This window comes from Lissotriton vulgaris, chromosome 2_1, assembly GCF_964263255.1.
Source record: "Lissotriton vulgaris chromosome 2_1, aLisVul1.2, whole genome shotgun sequence".
NCBI classification, from domain to species: domain Eukaryota; kingdom Metazoa; phylum Chordata; class Amphibia; order Caudata; family Salamandridae; genus Lissotriton; species Lissotriton vulgaris.
Genome location: NC_141687.1, coordinates 1,982,715,065 through 1,982,732,999, shown reverse-complemented (window position 1 = coordinate 1,982,732,999; position 17,935 = coordinate 1,982,715,065). Strand labels below are relative to the sequence as shown.

The 17,935-nt window shown below is 44.5% G+C and overlaps 1 protein-coding gene across 1 annotated transcript in view; it reads left to right on the top strand.

Annotated features, from left to right (window-relative positions):
• The window catches only part of LOC147733605 (creatine kinase U-type, mitochondrial), a 100,858-nt gene that overhangs the window by 65,214 nt on the left and 17,709 nt on the right, over positions 1 to 17,935 (top strand). Inside the window, exons 3-4 of the mRNA XM_086958189.1 lie at positions 11,624 to 11,822; positions 16,092 to 16,187. Coding sequence (XP_086814315.1) covers positions 11,624 to 11,822; positions 16,092 to 16,187 — 295 coding nt within the window. The remainder of the gene's footprint in view (positions 1 to 11,623; positions 11,823 to 16,091; positions 16,188 to 17,935) is intronic.

Below are 17,935 nucleotides of genomic sequence, written 5' to 3'. Positions count from 1 at the left end.
ACCCGAGTCCCGTTAAACACTAGCATTAACAGCACTATTACCTTCCCCGTGGGTCAAACAGTGGATCCTACAGTGATAAACTCCCTGGCGCTGATGGTGGGGGGGGGGGGAGTTTCATTATGTCTGGTAGTTGGGGGGGGGGGGGTTCTTTCTTTTGGGGGTTGGGGTTTGTTTAGAAAAGCAGATGACGGACAGTGTGTTATCCGGACCAGCTCCAGCACCCTACTGACCCCAGCTACATTCACCGCCTAACCCCAAGAACACGGGCCGCTTGGCTGTATAGCAATACTATGGAAGGGGGTCGGTGGGCTGTATCTTGTAAGAGTTGGCTATAATATGATGCTGGTCGTTACTGTATTGTTGTACTAATTCCTGCAATAAAAATATATTTAAAAAAAAAAAAAAAAATAGAACTAGTCTATGTTAACCAATATCTAACTTCTAGCCCCAAGCTAGGGCCATTATGTACACTGATTCCATATAAGGAATAGCAAATTGCAACGAATAATTCACAATTTGTGATTCCCTAAATGGAATGTACAAAAAAGAATTTGTTAGGAGTGGGTGCAATTTTCTACACTGACTTCTAATAAATCCATTGGTAAATTTGAGAACTGACCCATGTATTAATAGGTTAGTTGTCAAAATATCGGTTCAGAGTGGGTCGCAATTCAACCGACGTCATCAATATGCATGAGGTACGTCATAAATTGAGACCTACTACAATTGACTAAAATGACAGGCATGGTGGCCTGCCGGCGTCAGTAGACCACCATGCCTGTGATTGCTTATAAATAAAGCTCTCTTTTTTGTTTAAATACAAATGCTCATAAAAAACGTTTTTGTGAACATTAACAAAGTAAAATGGGTCCCATGGGGACCCCTTCCAATTTGCCAACGGCTTACCACCTCCTTTTGAGGAGGTGGTAAAATATGAATGTTGTGCAACCGATTTCGGTAGCAAAAATTAATACATAGCTTAAATATTCGTTATCTGGAAGGGAAGCGCTTAACATGCCCCTTCCAAATATGGAATCTGTATTCATTCCCAAACCCAATTAGCAATTCGGTACGATTCTGTAATATTTCACAGAATCGCTATTTATTTGGCTATGGTGAATAAAAGATGCCATTTTGCAGTTATAATGGCTCTGATTTTCCAATTTAGAGCCTTATTGACCGTGAAATGGTTTTATACATGGGGGACTAAGGCTTCTAAGCATCAAAAGTGCCCATCTGAGTATCGAGATAGCCTCTAGCCCACATACCTTAGCAAAGCAACAAACCCGTTGTTCTGTTCCCTGAGTAGGTCGCTTTCTGCCTCTCTGTCTTAGTTGTGGCGTTCCAAAATAGGCCAATGAGGCCAGCCTGGCTCCAAGGAGCGGATAGCCTTGACTGTTTGCAGCTAGGTGCATGAACCAACTCTCTCAGAAAGTAAAAGATTCCTCTCTGCCTAATATTTGCCTGAACCATGCTGAAATATACTTTTTTGATTATTATTTTGAAAAGCGCCGGCCTAGCGACAAATGATGTGAAATGAAAGAATTAACATATTAATCTTATTGCAGCGTCACTAAATTATATCAAACATTATACATTAAATGAATACACATATGAGTAATTGATAGGTTCCCAAACTATAGCAAAATAAATGTGAATCATTCTACATATGCAAACAATATTGAATGTAACACCCGTTTATAAATGAAAAAATAAGTGAGTATATGAATATATGAAATGCCGTGTGGGTCCATAAGCAGAAATACGCAAAGATTACGTCAATGCCCTAATATTATTTTGTACTCTTTTGTAGGCATATCTTAGCAGTAAATGTATTATGGAAAATAATTTGATACAGTGTTTCCCATTCAAAATAGACAAACAGACATTTACCATCAATCACTTAAACAATCAATGAAACTTGAATATGGAAAGTCATTTTCCCTACTAAGTTAAGACACGTGCTTTACAGTGTTTTCATCATGAAGAAGTTTTGATGGGGTGCTTTCTAGAGTTATTTCCATAAAAGTTGTTCCATTCTTAGTTACAATTAACACCTAGGATCCCTTCTGCGCCACAAGACTGTCAATTTAGGCGAATACAATAGTATTTCCCCTTAACACCATCTATTGTATTGAAACTGTAATCGGCCCTCCACGGCTGCAAATGGTTGTGCTCAAAGTGAGCAAATGGTTCAGGAAAGCAAATTGGAATAAGAGTTTACATGAAGCACATCTAACAGTTATTAGCAAATAAGGACATTTGATATACCCCTTTGGAATAAGGCTTGAGTACCTTTCACCACCGGTGAACCCGCTCAGATCACTAGTGCTTAGACGTTAGCACCAGGCTATCTAGGCCAGTCGTGGTTACTTACTCCAAGGGGCATTTGGGCTCAATCAAGGGGAAGCCTCCCATAACTCACCATTTAGGACCCCCTGGGCTCCATCTCTCCATCTAAATGGTGTTCGTTTGCACATTTGTAGAGCGCCTTCTTTATTTGTGTTTTCACACTAGTGATTTTTCTTTTTGCTGTGGCTGACTGATAGCGATGGGCTCAAAATGTTGTATTTGTAAATAGTCAGCCCATCTATGCACATTATTGAGATCAACCTGAACGGGTTCACCTGACCCATCATCAGCATAAGTGAGCATAAGTATAGTCAAACAGACTTAATGCCAGCTTTCACATGTAATATACTATTGGAAAGTTCGTTCTTCATAGTCCCTTTTGCATGCCAACTATCAGTGGAGTAAATGTGTTCTTTTTCATAAGGAGTAGCATGTGCACTCCAGAGGAAGTAACATTTTACTCTCAGTGTTTGTGCTGTGGGTGGAGCTTTGCTGTTAGCACATGTGGAAGGTATTTGCAGCTGCACCGGAGAGCACAGCATACAAGTGGAACATTGTAGGGCACTGTGATTTGTGTGACTGTACCTGGATTTACCACGTGGGTCAAGTTGATTTCCTGAATAGAACTGTGCTAAATATAATAATAATAAGTCCATTTGTAAAGCGAAAAGGTTACACTCATGCCAGTGTGTCCCCGCGCTGCGGTAAAGTCAGCCAGAAATCAGAAGCCCAGAACCATCACCCAACTATACTTGGGGAAAGAGAAACGTTTTTAATTTTTTCCTGAAACATCTCTCCTGAGTCTCCATCCAGAGCTCCGTCGGGAGGGCATTCCATTGTTTAGCCGCTAGTAGTCGGAAAGACCGACCCCCCATGCTGGCCTTTTTGATAGTAGGGACGCACACCAAGCCTACCCCACCTGACCTCAGCTGACGTGTGGGAACGTACAGGGACAGAAGTTCAGACAGATACAGAGGGGACTTTCCTTGCAAGATCCGGTGGCAGACGCAGAGTGCCTTGAAAGTGACTCTTTCTTTAATCGGGAGCCAGAGTAATGCAGCCCGAGCTGCCCGAGCTGATGACCTTCTCGGGCGCCTCAAGATAAGGCGGGCTGCTGCAATCTGCACTCCCTGCAGACGGAGCAAGCACTTGGCTGGTGTGCCTAGATAAAGAATGTTACCATAATCTAGGCACAACGTCACCAGCGCATGGACCAGAGTCTTCCTAGCCGCCACGGGCAGAAGGTCCAAGGTTTTTCGCAGGACCTTTAAAATCCCAAAGCAGGCACCTGCCACCCGCCTAGTTTGATAGTCGAAAGAAAGGCTGGGATCCAACCAAACTCCCAGGTTTTTTGCCTGCAAACAGGGCGTAGGTGCCACCCCCAAGTCCTGGGGCCACCATGCCGACGACCACACAATCGGGGCCCGACCCACCACCAGCACCTCCGTTTTGTCGCCATTCAGCTTCAGGCAGTTCATAGCCATCCATGCAGCCAATTCTTTCATGCATGCCCTGAAGCTGGAGGCATCCGAATCCGGTGCCTGGGACAGGAAGACCACCAACTGCGTGTCGTCGGCATAGGATACGACCCTGATCCCAAACCCCTCTGCAATCTCCGCCACGGGAGCTACATAGATATTAAATAGGGTTGGGCTCAGGGTCGAGCCCTGCGGCACTCCCTGGTTCAGCTTAAAGACCCTGGAGTAGTGTTCGCCATGTCTCACCTGGAAGCACTGATCCGACAGAAAAGATTTTAGCCAGTCCAAGGCACTACCAGACACTCCACCCTTCTTCAGACATTGCACCAGCGTATGATGAGCTACAGTGTCAAAGCGGCACTTATATCCAACAGGATCAAGGCCGCCGTTTGACCTGCATCCACAAGTTGCCTGATGGATTCGGTGGCAAAAAGCAAAGCTGATTCTGTCGAGTATCTGGCTCGAAAGCCGGACTGGGTGGGGTGAAGAAGATCATATTCCTCAATGTAGGCCGTTAGTTGCGCATTCACCACTTTTTCAGCCACCTTTGCGAAGTACGGCAAAAGGGATATAGGGCGTAGATTGTCTAAACGATCTAACCCAAAGTGCGGTTTCTTAGGGAGCGGCAGAACCACGGCTTCCTTCCAGCATCCGGGGACGCAGCACGTACCAAAAGAAGTCGCCACCACATGTCTTATGAAGGGCTCCAGGCATTCCAAACTCCCTTTTAACGTTTTCGGAGGAGCCGGGACCCTAGGCGATCCAGACTTAATGCTACTACAGATGTTAATCAGTTGTTCAGGGCGGGGCATCGAGAATTCCTGCAGCCCTCCTTCCTCCACCACAGGTTCTCTATCTTCCAGCCCCACCTCCACACCCCTTGCCACTTCCGGGAAGGTGGAATACATTTTTTCCACCTTTTTGGAGAAGAATTCGGCTATCTGATTACAGAGCACCTCTGAGCCCACGACCGGTGCTGCTAAGCTGGAGGTAGAGGTTAACTCCTTATAAACCTTGAAGAGCTCCCGGGTTGAATTGCTGGCTGAATCGATTCTCTCCAGAAAATGATCAGCCTTGGCCCTTCTGATTAGTTTATGGTAACTCCTTAGCTCCTCTTAATAAAGCTCTTTCCCCTGCTCTGAGTAGTCTATCCTCCAGAGCCTCTCCCGACGTTTACACCCCACTTTTGCTGCTCTCAGGGTCTCAGAGTACCACGGGCCGATTTCTGAGTTCTGTACTGGTTTTTCTTAGCCCATGGGGCCGTACAGTCTAGAGCCTCCGTGATACGTCTATCTAAGTTCTTACAAGCTGACTCGGCATTGCTGCCCCCTGGCGGGCCATCCTGCACCAGAGCCTTGTTAAAAAGTCCCTGCGAAAAGACCCCCCACCTCCTACAGACCGCTATCTTGCTGTTAGATTCCGATTTCTTAGGCTCCGGGCGTCTAATCACAAATGGTACTAAGTAGTGATCCATCCATGTGACAGGGAGAGGGGTGTGGGCCACAATATCCTTCCAGTTCGAGAACACTGGATCCAGAAGATGTCCCTTTATATGAGTGGGGACAGTGGATTTAAGTCCTAATTGCAAAGTGGCCATTTCCTGACAGAATTCCATGGCCGTGATGCAGGTCCTATCCTGAAACTGCAAATTCAAGTCCCCAAGCACCATGAATTTCTCATAGCGCAAAGCTGGTTGCGCCAGGTAATCCAGTATGCTGGATACAAAGCCCTTGGCGTGACCCGGTGGTCTGTAAATTAAGACCCCCTTTACAATGTAGCTTTGGTCCACCGCAAGCGTGAAAGACCCTGCCTCGCAATCGGGCAGGCTAATCTCCTCCAGCGTGCATTGAATAATTGCAATACCGCCCCCCCTGCTACCTATCCTATCCAAATGGCTAATCGCAAAGCCCTTGGGAACAGCTTCTATAATATCCGGGCCGCCTCCTCATCCAGCCAGGTCTCTGTAAGAAACAGAATGTCAATCTGGTCGTCAACCAGTTGGTCGTAGACCTCCAGTCTATTCTTCCTCAGGGACCGACAGTTCACTAAGCAGCCCTTGAGTTCACTAGTCATCCCCTCATCCTCCCCGCTTTCACCGAGGGTGAATGAGCAAAATCTGCAGCTTCCCCTTTTGCTGTCGCACACCATACTATGTTTGCAGCAGTCCATATTATGGGTGCGCAACTCGTGAAGTTTTTCGGAGCTATACTGAAATTTTAATATGTTTCTCCGAGCAGGGGTTTGGGCCCCTGGCCCCGACCGGTCGCGGACGGGCGCAGACGGGCTTTCCTTTGGCGTGCCTTCGGCGCGCCTGCAGCGTGCGTCCGCTGCGCGGTCACGAAAGCATCACAATAAAAAGCTGCCTGTTAGCAACTAGATCGCTAACCATCCCCCCGGAAATGCCTGGCTCTCCCTACCCCGCCCTCCGTGCAACGGTACTGGTTACCGCGTCGGACCAGGGCGGGTAGGCGTCACAATCGAGCCCAGGACACAGCTAAGGTAGGAATTGCCCCCGAAAGAATAAAAAGTACTACTTTAAAAATAACTTGGTGCAAGAGCTAAGCACCGCAGCGTTGGCACTTTCAAAAATTAAAATCAAGCCAGTAGTGTGAAGCGGCAACAGGGCTCTGGCACCCCCCGAACTCACGCAACGCGACCACCAGCTCCCCTTCCTTTATGCCTGCCTGTTAGCAACTAGGCCGCTAACCTGCTCCCGGAAGTGCCTGGCTCTCCCTACCCCGCCCTCCGCGCAAGGGTACTGGTTACCGCATCGGACCAGGGCGGGTAGGCGTCACAATCGAGCCCAGGACACAGCTAAAGTAGGAATTGCCCCCAAAAGAATAAAAAGTACTATTTAAAAAATAACTGTGCAAGAGCTAAGCACAGCAGCGTAGGCACTTTCAAAAATTAAAATCAAGCCAGTAGTGTGAAGCGGCAACAGGGCTCTGCCACCGCCCGAACTCATAGCTACACATAGGGATCAGATCAGATCAGATTTTGTGTGACCTCTTTAGCTTGTTAATAGTCAATAAAACATTGCATCCTTGACCCATACAAACTGCAGGTTCAAGAAGACAAGTGTTGCTTCCTGTACACCGTGATTGGCTGAAGAGGTCATATATGACACCAGAACACTAGACAGTTATGCCTGCATAAAACACAGCTCTATCTAGGCAATCAGCTTCAGATGATTTGCATAGCTAATGCTATTTCTTACAAATTCTTCACAGAAGGTTGGAAAGAAATGGGTGGCCCAATTAGGTCACATAGCATGTGGCAGATCAGCCAAAAGTACCTGTTACAGGGGCGCAATTGCCCATGCTTGCTTAACTTCATCTTCTACATCAACCCTTTGTGCTCTTAGGGGCTTCTACGTTGTGTCCTCTTACACTACTACTTAAATGTGAAGTGTAAATGTCCAGTATTTGTAAAGCGCGAACAAGTACCCGAGGGCCTCAATGTGCTGGGGGGTGGCGGGAAGAGAAAGCCAGCTATTGCCCAGAGTCATATGGTGCTGGGCTGATCTGCCGCCGACGCCCGGGGCCGGCGGGAAGAGTAAGCCAGCTATTGCCCAGAGTCATATGGCGCTGGGCTGATCTGCCACCGGCGCCTGGGATCGAACCGTGAGCCCCCGTGTTCTGGAGTCAGCCGTTCTGGCCGCGGCACCACACCTCTTCCCTGCACACAACCTCCTACTAAAGCCATATAGCTGTTGCTTCAACTGGACAGCTCTATCCTCAAACTGACACACGTCTAGGACCTATTCAGAACAAACTTGCCAAACACCTAGCTATATGTTTGGTAAAAAGACTGCTCAACAGAATAGTGTCTTTTTTTCTGTGTAGAGATGCTTTATTTAAAAGAAAAAGCTTACTGATAACATAGCTTGAGGGCAGAATTATGTAAATGCAATATAAATAGACAAAATATATATTTGTGTCGACCGGTTATTCAATAAAGCATAAGCAAGATAAAAAAGAGGAAACACAAAAAGTAGGGAGAGAGAAAAGGAAGAAGGGGATAGGAAGAAAAAGGTATCTGGCTTGAATTAGGAATTTTAAAAAATGAGAAAAACACAACGTAATACATATCAATGTGAATGATAACAGTAAACTTTCAGAAAAACTGATAGCATTGAAACATTGTTACAGTATAGAATAAAAATAGTTTATAAGTACAACAAATTCGAAAGTACATATACAAGGAGGTTTAGGAACTTCTTCAGCAATAATATTAATTAATGTGCTTATAGAGCTAGATTTATTAAGGAAGGTTGTTATAGATGACCATAGTTGCTCTCGCTTCATTGCTAATGAAATAGTATAGACATAAGCTCTATTCAACCTGTGATAGAAACATACAGCACACCGCCATACTTTATAAGTAACATTCGAAGTATTCTTCCAATGCGTAGTTATACGATGGAATGCTACAGCAAGCAAGAGATCCAATAACGTAGGTGTATCAGGTAAGGATGTCTACTCAGGGTAGACAAAAAGGGGTCATGGGGGGGGGCACTGAGCAACACCTACTGTAGACTGCTGAACTAAATGGTACATGCTGGAACATATAGCCTGTAAATTCAACTAAACTATGTGATTGCAAAGTTGAATACTGAGCATGTTTAAAAAAAGGGTTTTAATAAAAATTATTCCATAGAAATCCTGAAAGAAGCGAATCTACTTTTTTGAAAAAGATAAATGGGATTCAGATTGGAATTATGGAAATTAAATACATCACCCAAGGGGAGAGCATCATTTTTAATGACTTTAATCTGCCCACATAGATACAACTAGAGGATTCCATGAGGAACATACATTTTTTTCACGATATCCTCAAGATTAATTTTTATAGTGTCTTTTATAGAATTGGTAGACCAGAGCCCTAGATTTTTATATTTTAGTGTGCTGTCATGCAAAACCTTCATTCTTAAAATCATCTTTAGTACAACATTTGTTGAGTGGTAAAATCTCAGATTTATCAGAATTCAGTTTATATCCCGATACACGAGTAAAATCTTGAACTTCTTTTTGAAAAGCTGGAATGGATATAGCTGGGCTGGAAAGATATAGAAGAATATCATCAGCATACACTGATAATTGAGATTGATCCTTATTATATGAAAAGCCAGTAATATCCTTATATTGCCTGATCTTAGATAACAAAATAGTGTCTTCCGACTGGGCAATGAAGAACGTGCACCCAATTGAATGAAATAGTACACACAGCCATAAACGTAGTATAAATTTATGCTTTGACCTAGTCAATAACAAAGTATTGCTAAATAATTAATCCTACTACCCAAACACAATGATACTAGGCAACCTTTACTTTAGTGGATGTGAATGTCAGACCACTATGGAAAGGGTGCCCAGGCTCGGAAAGCACTAAAACGCCACATTATTGTTAGAAATATGAGATACAAACCCTGGAAAAATGTACATCATTACATATTAGCTAGAAAAATAAACACCTGAACATAGTTTACTCCATAGAGTTGGGCTTTAGTAATGTTAGTGATCCAGTTTTGCATGTAACTATCCCAAGCACACTAAGCAGTCCCAATTTCTTTGTCCAGCACTTAAACTATTCGATCAGTGTCCCTGACAAGCTGGTACATTGAAAAAAAGAAATCAAGCATTGTTTACTCACCAGTGTTTGTACAAGGTACACAATGTTCTGATTGGCAAAGCCACAGACATGAGTTTTACTGAAGATGACCAAAATGAATGAAATATTTCGTGAGAGAATTGATCTTTTCAACTTTCTGTTACGTGCCTGATTTATAGCTAATTCCTTTGTGAAAACCTGATGAATGCATGGGTTGTGTTTTTTTTCTTTTGCAATAGATTCATGTGTGTTGATCCCCAAACTCCTGTGGAAAGGGCCAGTCTTGCTTGGCAAATTATAGAATCTGTCTAATCATTCCAATGTACCTTCAGAAATGCCTTTAAAGCCTATGGCTTTTTCATCAATTTATGTGTAAAATTGTAGTGAAACGTACCATTTGGCACCATTGTTTTCAATAATGAGATCTATACTTGCTCACTTTACATGTTCTTTTCATGCAATCCGATTTACATATTGATGCCTCTCTTGTTTGAAAGTTTCCATCCATCACTAGTCGCTGATTAAACAATGAATATTAATTGAAGTGCCTTCAGTACAAGTAGAGGATTTTTTCTCAGTAGGATTGAGTGCACTAGTAAAGAAGTGTAGAGAAGGTTACCCCCCCCCCCCCCACACACACAAGGTTACATCTCATATGTTGACATTGAGTGGCCAGCAGAGTTCAGTGTTCTGAATTTACACTGCACTTGAATAACAAATACACAATTAAAATTAAGATGTGTGCCTTGTGGAGGTTCTGCTGACAATCTACCCATCAGTTGTGTGCAAATACAGCAATATAGACATGTACTCATTCACACATTTGTTTGTTTGTTTACTGACTCACTTATTAATTCCTAGGCTTTTAGAAAACCATAATGTTCTACAAATAAGATGCCTCTTTTTAGGAAATGCGTTTCATAGTCGTGAATTTTTGACAATTATTTTAACTGGTGTATTAGCAGTCTGCGACCCCAATCTGGTGAATGTTTATGCTCCTTGGAGTTTGGGCTGACGAGCTCAGGACCCCGCACCGGCGTACCTTTGTGTGGTACTATACCTGATAATATTTGGCAGCACACAGCAACCCCAGAAGATAAGAAGATAGCCTAATCCCTGCTGATGAGGGGTAAATACCCCGTAACACGTGTACAGGGATGGCGAAGATTTGAAGATATGTGAGAATTCGAAAGAAGATGCATCGCAGAGAACGGTACTACAATTACCATGGTCCTTAGGGGCGATCCCGCTGGTGTATTAGCAGTGTGCGACCCCATTCTGGTGAATTTTAACATGAGTGGTGGAATTCTTGACTGCCTTATGAAAGTTTGACAAATTAATACCATTCTAAGCAATGACCGGAAGATCAGTGTAACTTCAAAAACCCAATCCAATGCTGGACTACAGATATTTTAATGTTGAAGACATGTGAGTATTACATAGCTATTACAACATACATCATTAATGTTCTTTTTCTACACAAGGTGTCACCCTCAGATGCTCACCTCTCTGTTGTCTGCTTCTCTGTGAACTCACTATTTTTCAATACCAGTGACTGAGATCTGCGCCAATTGCGATAACCAACACCGTTTAATGATTGGCTATCAATAAGTTCCTCATGGTTGTGCCATTCAACCCACTCTTCCTATCTCAACAAACATACAGAGTTTAGCTCTTTATGGAATGATATTTTTGTAAACGATATTTAGAACACAATATTTCTGTCAAATGATTTTTTTGCTAACAATATTTTGGACACAATATTTCTTTCAGATGGTATTTTTCCTAATGGAATTCTGAAATACAACAGTAAACAACAATTTAATAGCGAATGTCCAGCACCAGAATGGCTTTCAATCTCTTTTTTAGCTATAAACCCCAGCACTTATGTCACATTACTAACAATCCATGCCTGGGAAAGAAGAATACAGATGTTGTAGCTTCTGCAAGAGTGCAGGGTATCTCTTATGATATCATAACTATTCAATTATTCTGTAATTGGACAGTTATGATATCAAAGGGGAAATATATCAAGATATTATGCTCAGTAGATTATATGTGTAGAATTTAACACTATTACTTAAAATGCATTCTCTGTACTTCCTGCATAAAATAGATATCTCAAAGATCCAGAGGGCAATCAAAAGACTCACCAAGATCCTTTTTTTGCCTTTCTTGTATAGTGCTGAATACCCTGACCTCCGGAAACACAACAACTGCATGGCAAGCAGTTTGACGCCCTCAATCTATGCAAAACTGTGTGACAAAAGCACCCCCACGGGATGGACCCTTGACCAGTGCATCCAGACAGGAGTGGATAACCCTGGACACCCCTTCATCAAGACAGTGGGAATGGTAGCAGGAGACGAGGAGACATATGAGGTGAGAACTAGGCACATGCATGTCCCTCTCTGTTGGGGAAGGCACATTCAATGGTGCATATCTTGGCTGTTTTAATGTGTTACTATAGGGTGTCTTTACTGACCATATGTAGTAAGTCTTCATCCAAGTAAATCCAGGAACAAAGTTTCAAATTGAATAAATTAGTTTATTCATCAACAGGACCCACAACCAGTTGCAGTGAGTTTCACTGCCAGTCTTCAAATGATGCCTATTAACATTCTACAACATAGAATTCTCAACATGGAACATTAGTATTTGCAAAGTTTATACATACCTTAAAGTGGCATACTAATAAAAAAACTTTCACTTTACCACATATTACACCATAGCAGATTGAGTGCACTTGTACAGGTGTTTGTGCTCATGTGCTTTATGAGTTGCTGACTTGGGAACTTGAAGGCTTGAACTCTAAACCGGCTGTGACACTTAATAAAACAAGTGGGAGCAAAAACAAGAAAATCGACCCGTATAGACCTATTTGCTAGGCCAATGCTAATCAGCATCAGCATATATAAAAAAAAGGTTCAATGATGCTGTTGCTGGCTGCTTCATTCTGTAGACACACATGAGTTATGACATATATGGGTGCAGTTGTCACCACGCAGTGCTCTTTTTATATTTTTATTGACCGATTTAAGATGGTGGATGCCACTTAGATTGGTGAATTTAAAAAAACAGAAAGATACCTTAAGCCCACAAAAGTGTTTTTTTGTGTAGTGAAGTCCCCTGCAGAAAATGGCAACTGCTGGCTCTTCAAAAAAATGAAAGCTTAAAAAATAAGTATAAGTCTGCAAGCGATGGGGGAGCAATGAGGTGCTGGTGGGAGGGTGATTGGGGAGAAGAAAAGGAGAGTAGTTGGGGGCAATCGCAGCTGCTTCCTGGAAGCAGCAGTGGGGCTGGGGGGGGGAACGGATCAGGTAAAAAAAAGAAAATCTCTTCCCGGCCGCCACTGCCTCTCCTGCATCCTCTTCCTGGCTTCTTGGGGGAAAGAGGAAGCACCAGGGCTCCCACGCTCCCCACAGACAATCGCAATGCTGCAATGCAGCGTTGTGATTGGTCTAAGCATCGTGGTACGGCGCTCTGCCAGGGGCTGAAGGGGTGGGCATTTTCTCCTTGCAGGTTGTAATGCAGCCTGCATAGCAAACAGGGAATGTGTGGATGACTGTTTTTGGCGGCCCGAGAGGGCCGGCCAGTCATTGTGTACTTAGGAGTTTAATACCACTCCTCCCCTGTTCTGCAGCCCCGCCCGCCCCCAAAGCTGCTGCAGCAGGACATAATAAAACGATAATAACATTACGTTATTATCATTTTACTTTTTCATTTCTTTTACTTCTTCAAGGCAGTGGGGCGATGCTCCTCTGCCACTGGTTGGGGGGCTAAGGAAGGAAAAGTAGCACTCAAGGGAGAAAAAGCGACATCGAGCATGGAAACAGGAGGGTTTGGTGGAGGAGAACCACATGAGGGAACGAGCTAGAAAACACATGGACTCTCAAGGAGTGCTTAACATAAAAGAAAAAAGTAGTGCCCAAAAAGTGATCAATGGAAGGATACGTCAGCTATTTAAACGGTTGGTGAAAAGGCTATGTTTCAGGAGAGGGACAAACAAAGACTAAGGAAGAGTAAGGAAAGTATTTGAATAAGTAGCAAGCAAATGAGATTGAGAATACATGGATCAGTATGCGGGCTGTAGGCACATTAAAAGTCTTTGATATAGCCCTCAAAAAGTCTTTCTCAAGTTAGGCAGACTTAGAAATTGTGCGATTTTGGGCAAAACAAATTGTCAACATATACATTTTTGTAAAGTGAATATATAAAAGAAAAACACATCAGCTGTCTAATTCTAGCAATTCCCCCATTAAATGTTACTATCGCATACCATCCTGCTTTCTTTAATTCATTTTCAACCGGATTCCACACGACATGTTCTTGCTAAAATGAAAATATTTTTTAAAGCACACTGCTTCTTCTTTGGGCTAGGCCCCTGCATCTCTGGTATCTAAATTCATATTATTACAAATGCAATTTACTCTTACAGGTACTGATACATTTCCTAGGAGACAGAACTATACTGAGCTGAAATATTAGAACATTGACATTTTTTTCTATTTTATATGCCCTTTGTATTTTGTTAGCCTCCCCTCATTTGTCTTAGAGCGCGTCCTTTAACATCGTAGTGTTTAAACACCTCCAATCTGCACCACTTTTCCTAAATGATCTATTTTGGGACCTATTTGATGACTGTTATCAGATATTTCATATCGAACTAATGCAAAGGTTGCCTGGTCATTGTGCAACACACTCAGAAAATACTGTATCTTTTTTTCATTTAAAGATTACAAAAATAAGCTTTGCAACCACTTACATTGCATTACACTTGGGACACAGCTTTCTCTGTGTTGGTAAAAAGCCCTTTGTACTTCCAAGCAACTTTGGAATGCCATCTATGCAGGGATTTTAACGGGTGAGCATAATTTTTAAATCTGTTACAAAAAGTGCTGAATATAAAGATTTTTGAACAACTGCTAAATTCGTGCAAATGTTTTCCAGGCAGCGAAGAACTGTTGTCATCTTGGGATATTGCACTCAGCAGTAGTGTTGAAGATGAATATGAGAATAGGTAACAGAGCGCAACTGCACAGTGTGCTCATAATCATCGGCCCACTCGTAGAGCGCCATAGTCCAGCAAGTACTAACATTGACCAGTAGGCCAATCAATATCCATAGTGCACTGGTACCTACACCACACTTCAGCAACACCCCAGAACTTAAATCACCAGAACCAGGACAGTATTCCTACTAACCCAACAAGTAAGGCACCATAATCTATAATGCCGCAATATGAGAGCCATCACAGTGAGACCAATATACCCAATGTCCCAGTTGTATGGCTGTCCTGAGGCTGGTACTGGAGTTAGCCGCTCATCGTTGTGACAGCAACAGCTGGGTAGCCTAGCAGTGGGTGATTTAGGCAGGTGTGAAAACTTAGAGCACTGCTCCACCAGGACTGCTTAGAGGTCAGAATGAACTTCCCAGTCATCTCTCTGTGGGATCCTGTGGTGACCTGGTGATCTGGATTGGTTTGTGGGAAGGGTGGCTCTGAGCACAAATCAAGAACAGGATTAGGAGATGTGAAAATCAGGGTTCACAGGGGTCCCCACATGCTTCCTTTTTCCACAATAGATATGTGGTAGATTCATTTGCTGTAGCTCACAGATGTGAGGATTGACACTGTGAATTTCGCCACATAGTAATTAATCATTTATGTAGAACTCATTCATTACAGTTGCTCATGCCAATACTCTCAGGGGCGTAGCTTGGGCATTAATCATGCTAGTTAAAATACATTATAAGCAGGGCCACTACCATTATGCGGCAGGAGAAACCAAAATTATGTGGAAGGGTTGACTAAAATTAAGCGTCAGGGTTGAGTAAAATTATGTGGCAAGAAAAGGCAAATTATGTGGCTTAATGCGGCAGATTTTGTGATACTATTGATTATTTTGTCTTTTTTACAATTGTTAAGTGTGTCTGCACATTGTTTACACCTCATTACTATCAGTTTAACACCCAAATACAGCAATGAGCAACAGAAATGTGACCAGTCAACCTTTGCCAAGGGCCTTCCACTGTGCTACAAAACAAGTCGCTTTGTTTTTATTAACCTTTGAACCGTTTAAACTAGAAGCTATTTTTTTCTGTTAAAATATGCAAATTATGCAGCAGATGATGAAATATGTGGTAAATGCGGCAAATCTATAATTATCCGAAAATTCCTGTTGCAGCACAATCGCATAATTCCAGTTACACTGATTATAAGGGTATGCGGGGGGTTTAAGGAGCAGTAGAAAGGGAGAGGAGTGCGGATTAGTAGGGGTACTTAAAACTCAAAATTGTGTAAAATAAACCATTTTAAAGACCTTTAAAACAGACACGCATGTCTGTGTGTGTGCAAAAATCCCAAGTAAAATTCAGCACCTCGCAATTCCCGACTTAAAGCACCCGTACCCAACCACGTACTATAGAATATGTTTATTTGGGGGGTATAACACCCCAAATACCCCCCGGAAGCTACGTCCCTGAGTGCATTTTTAACTATGAGTTTTGTAGCGGTTGTTAAAACGGTGATCTTATCAAGAAAGACTGGTGAAAACAATTTTAGAAAATATTGGAGGCTCTTGTAAATGTATAAGAAACACATAGTTTCTACTTAAACAGTTCTCTATTACAAACTTTCCATTTGTGTTTTAGGTGTTTGCAGACATATTTGACCCCGTGATTCAGGAAAGACACAATGGGTACAACCCACGAACCATGAAACACCCCACCGACCTGGATGCCAGTAAGGTCTGTATCAAATGTTCTTGTCTTTCTACATCCAGATCTTCTCTATATGAACCATTTGCTTACAGTAATGTCAATCAATCAATCAAAGACATTTGTAGAGCGCACTACTTACCCGGAGGGTCTCAAGGCGCTTGGGGGGAGTGGGGGGCTTGCTGCTACTGCTCGAACAGCCAGGTCTTGAGCTTCTTCCTGAAGGAGAGGTGGTCTTGGGTCAGGCGCAGGTCGGGAGGGAGGGAGTTCCAGGTCTTGGCGGCATGGTAGGAGAAGGACCTTCCTCCTGTTGTCGTTCTTCGGATGCAGGGGACGGCGGCGAGGGCGTGACTGGCTGATCGGAGATGGCGTTTGGGAGCCTAGAAGTTGATGCGGTTGTTGAGGTAGCTCGGGCCTTGATCGTGTAGGGCTTTGTGTGCGTGGGTGAGGAGACGGAAGGTGATTCTTTTGTTGACGGGGAGCCAATGCAGGTCTCTCAGATGTCCGGAGATGTGGCTGTGTCGTGGGATGTCGAGGATGAGTCTGGCTGAGGTGTTCTGGATCCGCTGGAGTCTCTTCTGGAGCTTGGCGGTGGTTCCGGCGTAGAGGGCGTTGCCGTAGTCCAGTCGGCTGGTGACGAGGGCCTGGGTGACCGTCTTCCTGGTCTCGGTGGGGATCCACCGGAAGATCTTCCGTAGCATGCGCAGGATGTTGAAGCACGACGAGGAGACGGCGTTGACTTGTCTGGTCATGGAGAGGGAGGAGTCCAGGATGACGCCCAGGTTCCGTGCGTGGTCTGTCGGTTTGGGTGCGGTGCCTAGGGCAGGGGGCCACCAGGAGTCGTCCCAGGCGGAGGGCGAGGAGCCCAGGATGAGGACTTCCGTCTTGTCTGAGTTCAGTTTCAGGCGGCTGGTCGTCATCCACTCGGCTACGTCTTTCATCCCTTCGTGAAGGTCGGCTCTGGCGGCGGCGGGGTCGTTGGTCAGGGAGAGGATCAGCTGGGTGTCGTCAGCGTAGGAGATGATGTTGAGGTTGCGCTGGCGTGCGATGGCCGCGAGGGGGCTCATGTAGACGTTGAAGAGGGTGGGGCTCAGCGATGATCCTTGAGGGACGCCGCAGATGACTTCGGTGGCCTCTGACTTGTACGGTGGTAGTCGGACTCTCTGTGTTCTTCCGTCGAGGAAGGAGATGATCCACTCCAGTGCCCTCTCCTGGATTCCGACGTTGCTGAGGCGCTGAACTAGGGTGCGGTGGCAGACAATGTCGAATGCAGCGGAGAGGTCTAGGAGGATGAGGGCCGCTGTTTCTCCGTTGTCCATTAGGGCTCGGATGTCATCGGTGGCAGCGATGAGGGCGGTCTTGGTGCTGTGGTTGGCTCGGAAGCCAGACTGTGAGGGGTCGAGGGATCCATTCGTCTCGAGGAAGGCGGCCAGCTGCTTGTTGACGGTCTTCTCAATGACTTTGGCTGGAAACGGGAGGAGCGAGATGGGGTGGTAATTCTTGAGTTCGGTGGGGTCCGCTGTAGGTTTCTTGAGTAGGGCGCTGAGTTCGGCATGCTTCCAGCTCTCCGGGAAGGTGGCGGTGTCGAAGGAGGTGTTGATGATGTCCCGCAGGTGGGGTGCGAAGACAGCGTCGGCCTTGTTGAAGACGTGGTGAGGGCAGGGGTCGGTTGGAGATCCGGAGTGGATGGAGTTCATCATGCGGACGGTGTCTTCGGTGCTGATCGGAGTCCAGGCGCGGAGGGTGGTGGTGGGGGGCGGTGGTTCGGTCGTGGCGTG